Consider the following 10,344-nt stretch of genomic DNA (forward strand, 5'->3'; position numbering starts at 1 on the left):
GGTACAAGCCTAAACTTTGACTTAATTTTTTTTATATATTATGCAAAACTGACTCATGTGAGCTTTAATCCATGTCATAATGCTGTTACCAAATCAAAAACATACCTGGATTTGTTTTGTTTCATTGACAAATGTTTGAGTAATCTGGCATTAGTACGCTGTCTACATCTCTAAAGCTCAAAATGCTCTGTTCTACTTTGTGATTCCTTTAAATATTGACAAGTTAGTTTTTAGTTAATTGGCCTAAATGAAACTGCTTGCCATGAGGTTGAAGCATTGTGCCAAATAAGAATAAGAAAACAAGAAAAAACTTCAAAATGGTTACCTCCTGTTGTCATAGTCATTGTAAACTTGTGTAAGTCTTCTAGCTTTACAGTTGCTAAACTCCTAACCTCAATCCAGCTCTGCTCTCCATGTATTCAACTTGGCAATAAGAGAAATCTCCTTTATGAGCGCCATATATCACACTTTATTGCTCTACTACACTACATTCATTCATCGCTGTTTCCTTATGTCTGTCTTCGTAGTCAACCAATATGCAAACCCAAGAATAACAAAGTGCACGGTAAATATTTGATAGAACCTCTCCTCCATCTCCACAGGCTCTGCTCTCTTCTTGTGTGGTCAGGTCTGCGGGAATGCCAGGAAGAGCCAAGTCAATAATGCTTTTTTAGCGGCTCCCAAATCTTGTACACAAGCCGCCTGTCCGTGTTCCTGTGGTTTTCCTTTGTAAAGTGGGACGCCCCTTTTCAGCAGATGCACAATGACATAAGAGATTTCACTGGCACAAGTTCCACAGTGGCTCATGAGACTGGGGTCGAGGGGGGCAGGAAGTGGGACAACAAAATAAAGGGTGGTAAGTGGGAGTCTTTAAGACAGGTTATTCATTAAATGAATTGGTAAAGGCTTTTATTAAAGCAGCTTTTAAAACATGATCTGTGAAATTATTTTATTAAAACAATATGAACAGAACCTTTAATAAATGTAATGAAATGAAATACTTTCAGTAATAGTTCTGAACTGATTTGACTATAGGTTCATTCCATGCCAAATGGCCCACACAAAATTCTATGTTCCTGGTGCCTCTGGTGGTGTGTACTTGCATCCTGAGGCTCTGGAGCTGTTTTATTGTCACATATAACATTTCCCCACACTCCGCTTTGATGCCTGGTAATAAGGCAAAGATTGCAGACTTTACCCACACTGGCAGTGCTTTTAAATTCCACAGTGGTCACAGGTTGGTTCAGATGCCATCAGCATGTGCACTTGTACCGTCCCACTCCAGCCTCCAGCAGCGAAGTACAGCCCCACCTAGACACACTCACTTGATCTTAGCACTAAAGACTGGGGGCGAGATCGGGCCCTGCATGTTAAAAATGGAAAAAAATACATTTGGTGCTATCTTTAGCATCTTATACCAAAACATGACAGCACCCACCAACATAAAATGGACTGTTTTAGAAAGATTAGATGTTTTTTTAACATATCTGTAAGCGCCATTTCATAAGGTTTACATATTTGCATATAATTAACAATTCATAATAATTCATTTGTATTTTTGTTTAAAAGGCACTGTAGTATGTTTCGGTACATGATTTATGTTTGATTTAAAAGAAATGGTAAAACAACCGTGCTGCTCCAGTCATCTCTTTTTCTTTTCTCAACGACATCAAGTTGTAAACGCGTAAGACAGGCTCATTAATCATCCTTCTTGTGAAGAGGTTAAATTAGTAGCAAGGAGAAAACGAGTCAAAGATTAGCCTCTACAATATACAAAATTTGTGATGGTGTTCTGCCTTATTTTTGCAAAATGGATTTTTGAAAATGTGGTGTCTGCATACATGCAGAGCATTCATGGACTATGAAGGCACTTTCAAAAGCTAAGAAAACAATATTTGACACACAGCTTAAACTCAACAAAATGTTTTTATTTGATTCCTCAACTATTGTAAATTATCTAAACTCATTGAGGAAACCAACTGATGTGCTGGTGTGACTCTCCTGAATTGTATATAAGCATCCTGTTGTAGTGCTAGGAACATCTATTTTAGAAGTGATGTGTGCTGTAAAGGTGCCCGGCAACAGTCTATGGAAGCCCTGTGCTGCAAGTGTAAATGGTCACATTTTTCTATAGTGCTTTTCCACCTCCAAGGCACTCAAAGTGCTTTACAAGAAGGAACCACTCACCCATTCACACACCAGTGTACGCAGACACTGTGGGCAAGGTGGGTTAAGTGTCTTGCCCAAGGACACAACAACAGCATTCATCTGTGGGAGCTGGAATCACATCAGCCAACCTGTGAGTCAATGGATCTGACCACTCAACCTGTGATGTTGCTGTGATGACTCAACCTGCCACCCTATATAGGATAGGATAGGATGTAAACAAAAATTATAATAAAATAATATATATATTTTTGGGCATATTATCTTGTTATTTCAAGATATTATCTCATTATTTTGAGATATTCCATGAATGTAAAAAAAAAAAAAATCCTTAAAATTTATTTTTGTTTGTTTTTTTGAGATATTATCTTGAAATAACAAGATCATATCTTTAAAAAAAAATAAATAAGAAAAATATTAATATTATTAATATAAGTATTAATACAATAGTTAGTTAGTAGTTGGGTTTTTTTTTTCTGTTTTTTTTTATTTACACTTGCAGCACAGGGCTTCCGTAGACTGTTGCTGGGCACCTTTACAACACAAAATTTCTAAAATAGATGTTCCTGGCACTACAACAGGACGTCTATATACAATTCAGGAGTGTCACACCAAAACATCTGTTGGTTTCCTCAAAGAGATTAGATAATTTACATTAGTTAAGTAATCAAATCAAGCATTTTGTTGAGTTTAAGCTGTGTGTCAAATATTCAGAGTGTTTTCTTAGCTTCTGAAAGTGCCTTCATAGGCCATGAATGCTCTGCATGTATGCGGACACCACATTTTCTTCACAGACGGTCAGTTTTCATCACAGAGGGTCAATTTTAAAATACAAAGTCCACAGTGGCATGTGTGGGAAGGTGTATGTTCAATATGAAAGTTCTGTCTTTGAAATTGCACTTTCCACAGTCCTTCAAAGATGCCCTGATATTTGAAGAGTAAATTTTTCTAACAAATTCAGGCCCCCAGAAATCTGTGATAAACCAAAAAGCACAGTCCAGATTCTACAAGTACATTTGGCAAATTTTAACCCATGAAAATTTGAAGGACTTACCTTAAATAGTTTTTTAGATACAGCAATCTGAAAGTGGCTCCTCGGAAAACTCTGCTCAAAACGGGTCAGGGGGGAGTTGACAAAATATTTTTTAATGACAAAACTATAAGGGGTTGGGAGCTAAAATTTTGAACTTTTGCTATTGGAAAGTTTGTGAACCTCCTAGAATTTTTTCAGTCAAATCTGAGATGGTTGTGCGGGGACATTCGGAGATTTGGCGTGGAATGGCCCTAGTCAGGAGGACCAGTAGAGCCACATTTTGGATGAATCTACAAACTCACTGCAACATCTGTGTACAGGTTGCAGCCACACTCAACAACCTGGCCGTGCTGTATGGAAAACGTGGCAAATACAGAGAAGCTGAGCCTCTGTGTAAGAGAGCTCTGGAGATCCGTGAGAAGGTGAGCGGTTCTGTGCAAGTCATTGGTCTGAGTCCTCCTCAGGACCATGGGGGAAACTGGCTTTGGTTCTGGTTCTCAGGTGCTGGGGGCAGATCATCCAGATGTGGCCAAGCAGCTCAACAACCTGGCCCTGCTATGTCAGAACCAGGGCAAGTACGCTGAGGTGGAACAGTACTACCAGCGCGCCCTCCACATCTACCAGAGCCACAGGGACCCCAATGACAGCAATGTGGCCAAGACCAAGAACAACCTGGTCAGTATTGTGGTCAATCAGGTGGTCAGTGGTCAGTGTGGTGTAGTGTGTAGGGCTGCAGCGATTATTCAACTAATCATGACTAGTCCACTATAAAAAATGAGTGACATATTTTAATAATAATAATGTGTGTGTATTGTATGTGGTGATGTAGTGTTTGTGTTCTGCAGGCCTCGTGTTACCTCAAACAGGGCAAATACCGGCAGGCTGAGGCACTCTACAAAGAGATCCTGAGCCACGCCCACGCCAAGGAGGGCTCCACTGTGGAAGGTCTGTTCCTTCATAGTACATAAGAATATATCATAATCATATATTGTCTCACAGTGAGGATTGATTTTCATTTAAAAGCCCTGGGCTTAAGATAGGTTTGTGCAATCAATATAAAAAGAGCTAAAGTACATCTAGTCCGCACTCACCCATCCTCCTGGAGGAGGTAATAAATTTTAAATTTCAGAGACTATCTGTGTCCCCACATATGAACTGAATATGTCAAATATGTATGTGTAAATCAAATATAGCTTTTATTGATAACTATTGTGATGGTGATTTATTTTTACTTACTTAATCATTGGGCATGATGTCCCATTTATTTATTCTATAATTTGGTGTTTTGGTTCATCATTATCCAATCAGAAAGCTGAATGAGCCTCACATGAGTCTCAGTTTTGTGGTTACCAGTTTCAACCCAGAAAAAAGTTGGTTTAAACTTAAGAGGCTGCAGTTAGTTCTGCAATGTCCTCTGCAGAGATTTGTCCCCACATGTCCCTGTGTCTTCACTGGGGGTGTTATATCTCACATCAGAGCATGCATGTGGAGAATGGAAATGTAATGTAATTACTGGTTTAGTGATTCAGATTAGTCTTCTACTGTTTAAAGGAACAAGATGTAGCTCTTACAGTTTAATGGTACTAATGTCAAAACTGAGCATTCCCAGTTCCTTAACATCCAAGTGTGTCTCATTCTCAGTATATGAACAGGCTATGCCTCATGTGAAAGCTCAGAACCTCCCGAATTCCATCTAGAATGAGCATAGTTCAAAGAAATATGTTCAGAAAAAGTTCTAGCGGCAAATTTGGAAAAGTCAGTAAACGTGCTGTTTCCCATAATTTGAGGGTGCTGATTCCAAATATTTTGTTTACCAAGCTGAATTTTGAGTTTTAAGAATGCTAATTCACATAATAGCATAGACGCCAGACTAATCAAATTAAAGTTATTTTAACTGAATGCATTTCATAAAAGTCCACAAAACAAATACCAGTATACTGTAAATATATCAGGTAAATCAGGGTCAAGTCACCACATGACCCCTAATTAGCATACTGAAATAAAAACAAGGCTATACTGCAGCTTTTTAAAGCTAGTGTCCTTCATTTCCTTCATTTGATGAGCAGAAAAGAAACAAATTCCTATTTCAGATTTCTACTAGATTTGGAATTTAGGTGACTGCTTTCCTGGAAGTCATTTATCTCTGTTTGCTATCGACAGCTTTCATTCTTTATTGAGAATATAGGCCACTGTTATGTTTTATATCACAACATTTCAGTAAATGTTACTGAGGGGGTGAGGTAGGTTTAAGTGTCTTGCCCAAGGACACGACAGCATTCACCTGTGGGAGGTGAAATCGCACCACCAACCTGTGGGTCAATGGATCTGATCTCTCTACCAATGATGTTTATGTCGAGAGCGGGTTTCGAACCACCAACCTTCAGATCAGCTCTGACCAACTGAGCTACTGCCACAAAGATACAAGAGCCACTCTTTTTTTCAGACATCAGGGACCTGAGGCTCTGTCCCCTAAAGTGCTGCTGCTCATGGCCTATTAGAAGAAACATTACCAAGCTCTAGTCCGGAGACAATCGAACAGAACAAATCCAGTTCTGCCACCTGTAGAGGAAATGGAATGGAATATAATCAATGAAAACCTGGAACCCAAACTGATGCAATCCCAAAAACCTGCAACTTGATGGTTACCTGCAGATGCAAGTACGACTGTAAGACAAGCAAATGCAGTTGTCACAGTGCAGGTCTGTTCTGTATAAGTGGCTGCAAATGTAGAAGTACGTCCAGATCAGCCATGCCAGAATGCTGCCAATGCAGACTAAAAATACAGCCATAATTAAAGTAATGTAGAACTTCTTTCTCTAAACTCCTTATCTCACATATTAAACACAACATAAAAGAGCACACACATTAAAGACAACATAAAATCCTGATGTGTGACTTTTTGTGATTTTTGCAGTGACTCCAAGGAAAATGGTTAATGGTTAGTGTCTCCTAGAGTTGGAGAAGAACTAAAAATGAACTAAAAATGCTGTAAATAAAAATTCTGTAAATAAATTAGATTTGTATTTGTTGGATTCATATCCATTCTTAGTTTGATTTTCCAGTTTAAGACTAATATTTTTTTTTCATATGTGATTTGCTTTGTCACCTTTATCCCATTTAGAAATAAAAAAAAAGTTGTTGGGTGGTGGAAGGAATTCTTTGAGGATCTCCTCAATCCCACCATCACGTCTTCCGAGGAGGAAGTAAAGGCTGAGGGGGGGCTCGTCCATCACCCTGGCTGAAGTCACTGAGGTTTTTGCCAATCTCCGGAGGTGGATGATCCGTCCTGAGTATTTTAAGTCTCTGGATGTTGTGGGTCTGTCAGGGACAGTACCTCTGCACTGGCAGACCGAGGTGGGGGTCCCTCTGTTTAAGAAGGGGGACCGGAGGGTCGGTTCCAACTCCAGGGGAATCACACTCCTCATCCTCCCTGATAAGGTCTATGCCGGGGACTGAAGAGGAGAATCCGGCCAACAGTTGAACCTTGGATCTAGGAGGAGCAGTGTGGTTTTCATCCTGGCCGTGGAACACTGGTCCTCTACACGTGTCTGATGTTGTCCTGATGGCTTCATCAGACCAGGACCTGCAGCACTGGGGCAGTTTGCAGCCGAGTGTGAAGCGACTAGGATGAAGATCAGCTCTTCCAAATCTGAGGCCGCAGCTCTCGACCGGAAAAAGGTGGCTTAAGCTCCCCAGGTGGAAAGTCCCTGCCTCAAGTGGAGGAGTTCAAATATCTTGGGGTCTTGTTCACGAGTGAGGGGAGGATGGAGCGTGAGATTGACAGGTGGATTGGTCGACAGTGATGCGGTCGCTGTATCGGACCGTTGTGGTGAAGAGGGAGCTGAGCCGAAAGGCAAAGCTCTCAGTTTACTGTCAGTCTATGTTCCTCCCCTCACCTATGGTCATGAGCTCTGGGTAATGACCAAAAGGACAAGATCGTGGATACAAGTGATCGGAATGAGTTTCCTCTGCAGGGTGGCGCTCCCTTAGAGATAGGGTGAGGAGCTCAGTCACACGGGAGGAGCTCGGAGTAGAGCCGCTGCTCCTCCACGTGGAGAGGAGCAGCTGAGGGGAGGGCATTTGTTCCGGATGCCTCCTGGATGCCTCCTTTGGGAGGTGTTCCAGGCCCGTCCCAATGGGGTGCTGGCCTGGGAACGCCTCAGGGTCGCCCTGGAGAAGCTGGAGGAAGTTTCTGGGGTGAAGGAAGTCTGGGGAGTCCTTACTTAGACTGCTGCCCCCGCGGAAGAACATGGATGGTTGGATGGATGGATAATATACTCATAAATTATATATATCATTAATATGCAAATGAGAAGGCTTAGAACTCAAAATCCAGCTTGGTAAACAAAATATTCTGAATCAACACCCTCAAATTATGAAAAAAAAAAATGGTTTTACCGACTTTTCCTAAAATTTGCCGTCAGGATTTCTTTTCTGTGAAAATATTCTAATCCCTGAGCTGCAGTCAGGAATGGCTGCAGGTGCTGGGATTTAGGTCGTGAATGACCCTTCAGATCAGATAGAGTCCTGTAAACTAACTGTTGTGACTATTCAAATGATAAACCTTTAGAGGTAATGCGCTATGATGTATCCTCAGGTGAGGCCCCCCCCTGCTGGTCCGGTGGTCCCGAAGGAATGAGGCGCAGCGGCTCCTTCACCAAACTGCGTGAGTCCCTGAGACGCAGCAGTGAAAAACTGGTGCGCAAGCTAAAGGGTGGGGCCAATAAAGAGCCACACCCCCACAGTGCTGGGTAAGCAGGCACCTGAGCTACGTACACATTGTGTGAAAGGATTCGTCAGAGTAGATTAAAGGTCCTGTATTAGCCATGTTGCCATGCTGTTACCTCATCAAAACATACCTGGAGACTGACTGTTGTTAATTCTAATGCTAAAGCCTAGAGTGACTCAAACACTGACTTTGGAGACCCTGCAGAGGCTAAAACTCTAATATTGACAAAGAGAAAACGTGAGCAGTGGAAGCAGCAATAACTTACAGTTTGAGCTGTAAATATTATAAAAGCCTCCTTAAATAGTCTTAAAGAGGGGGTATTTTTTTCCTGTGGTACTGTATGACAGAACAGGACAGAAATGACGAGCTTGAGTGGTATCAGAACAAGGGCACATAGACTCGTATACACCCATGGACCATTATGGGACCTACCTGGACCACAGTGGGATTGCACAAATACAGTATAAAGCCACAGGGTCTAAACAAAAACACTACCATTTAATGTTGAAAATCACTTTCTATTGTCTAAAGAAAGATTATCATTGTTATATATTGGAATTCCATTGTATTAGAATCAGTAATGAGTCTCGAGTCTGTTTCTTAGCATCCTAATCGAGTTTGAAATAATAGATTGAATCTTGAACAATGGGGTGTCTCTCCACAGGATGAAGAGGGCCAGGTCCCTGAATGTGCTAAGTGTGGAGACGGGGGACCAGAAGCAGGTAATGCACATGCCATTACTGTTATGGCCTTAAGGTGGGGCTGTGCAAGCAAGAGAATTTTAATGAAGTTGGAGCTTTCAATGGACAATGATCTGCATGGGTCTTTTTAATGGAGAGGTCTACAGCCAGTCCCCCAGAAACTATTAAACTGCCTCTAGTCTTAATTCTAAAGGGTCCACATTACACTATGTGATGAGGAAAGAACATTATAACATTGACCAAAACAGACCTGGAGTTGTGTATTATTTTTCACACATGTTTAACACACAAAGCCTGCATATTTAGGCTCAATTCTCCTTTCAGACAGTTTGTTCCACCTTGTGATGTCATGTAATAATACAAGTGTTCCATTGTGTTTTACACCCAATGCCCCATTATCCAAATTATTATGATTCATTAGAATCATCTGGACTATCATCTGTACTACACAAAATATAGGTCATAGTTAACTTGAAAACTACTACTAATAAATAAATTTAAAAAAAAAAAAAAATTATATATATATATATATATATATATATATATATATATATATAAAACTATATAAATAACTGCATTTCCTCTTTTGATCTAAGAGTTTGCTGCAGCAAGACTTGCTTTATTGATCCCAAGGGAAATTCATCTCTCTCCCTCTGTTGTCCTTTTGTTCAAAGCGCTGGAGCACAGCAGACGGGATGGGCTCCAATACACATGGGACCAGGCGCGGCTCCTACAGTGGGACCAACTAACCCTGGATCCTAGGTCCAGTCCTACAGTGGGACCAACTAACCCTGGGTCCCAGGCCCCTGTACCTGGACTGAACTGTGAGTGTGGTACAGGCTTTACCATGTTGTTTAACCTTCATTTGGGTCTGAAGAAGTTTGGCCTCTATGCACAGTAGCAGAGGAGAGCTGTGTCAGTGATTCCACATATGACCACACCTTCTTGACCACAGCGCACCTGGTTTACAGAATTTGTTTACCTGTATTTACTTCCACATCGCCTTTTCCCTGTGTATTCTGGCTGGCTCCTTTACCTTTTATGGTCACAAAGGGATCACAGCCCCCCCATGATCTCGTGTAGACACAGAGCTGATGAACATTCCCTGGACATCAGATGTGAAATCTGATTTTATCAGATTATTTAGGGATTATTTTAGGGATCTTGTTTGCACTTGCACTGGACTGTTACAGTTTTTAATTGTATTTATTCATACTAGAAGGAGGCGGGTAAACCTCTGTTACATTTGTGTGAATAACTTCTAAAAAAATGTACTTGAGTACTGTTACAAAACTTGTGGTTCCTATTTCCACTGTAAGTCTACAAGTGACAAAAGCTTTATGTTAACAATATTTTCATATTGTATTAGTTTGTCTCATTTTTGTGTGTCTGTCCTTTGAAAATACCTGATTGTGTGCATTATTTGATGTTACATTACAATTTACTTGAGTAACATTATTTTTAAGTAATACAAATACTACTTAATGTAGTACTTAATGTAGCATTTGTATTCTTACACCATATTTTACACCTACCTGAGTAATATTTGAGTTGTTACTTTGAAATCACATTTCATGTTTTTCCTGCTCCTTCAGATATGATTTCATGTATCCATGTATCATTCTGTCCAGATTTTGTGCATTTAATTATCCAAATATTTCTTTATTCTTACGTGTTAAGTGTTTTTGGGTCCCACCTCTGATAGCTCTGTTTCA

General features: G+C 40.6%; 1 protein-coding gene across 1 annotated transcript; it reads left to right on the forward strand.

Annotated features, from left to right (window-relative positions):
• The first annotated feature begins 3,444 nt into the window (after window positions 1-3,444).
• Window positions 3,445-10,006, forward strand: LOC129412145 (kinesin light chain 3-like). The gene is made up of 6 exons (XM_055165241.1): window positions 3,445-3,621; window positions 3,701-3,874; window positions 4,045-4,144; window positions 7,797-7,950; window positions 8,593-8,650; window positions 9,304-10,006. The coding sequence occupies exons 1-6, from the start codon at window positions 3,445-3,447 to the stop codon at window positions 9,376-9,378; spliced, it is 738 nt and encodes a 245-aa protein (XP_055021216.1). The 3' UTR covers window positions 9,379-10,006.
• The last annotated feature ends 338 nt before the right edge of the window (window positions 10,007-10,344 follow it).

The sequence above is a fragment of the Boleophthalmus pectinirostris genome, unplaced genomic scaffold (assembly GCF_026225935.1).
Source record: "Boleophthalmus pectinirostris isolate CB_2022bp ecotype Guang Dong unplaced genomic scaffold, ASM2622593v1 HiC_scaffold_7, whole genome shotgun sequence".
NCBI classification, from domain to species: Eukaryota; Metazoa; Chordata; class Actinopteri; order Gobiiformes; family Gobiidae; genus Boleophthalmus; species Boleophthalmus pectinirostris.

Excerpts from the sequence above, each read along its gene's own strand:
- LOC129412145 (XM_055165241.1), top strand. The coding sequence starts at position 3,445 with ATGGCCCTAGTCAGGAGGACCAGTAGAGCCACATTTTGGATGAATCTA. Across the intron at positions 3,622-3,700 it reads CTCTGGAGATCCGTGAGAAG|GTGCTGGGGGCAGATCATCC; the intron begins GTGAGCGGTTCT and ends TCTGGTTCTCAG. Across the intron at positions 3,875-4,044 it reads CCAAGACCAAGAACAACCTG|GCCTCGTGTTACCTCAAACA; the intron begins GTCAGTATTGTG and ends TGTGTTCTGCAG.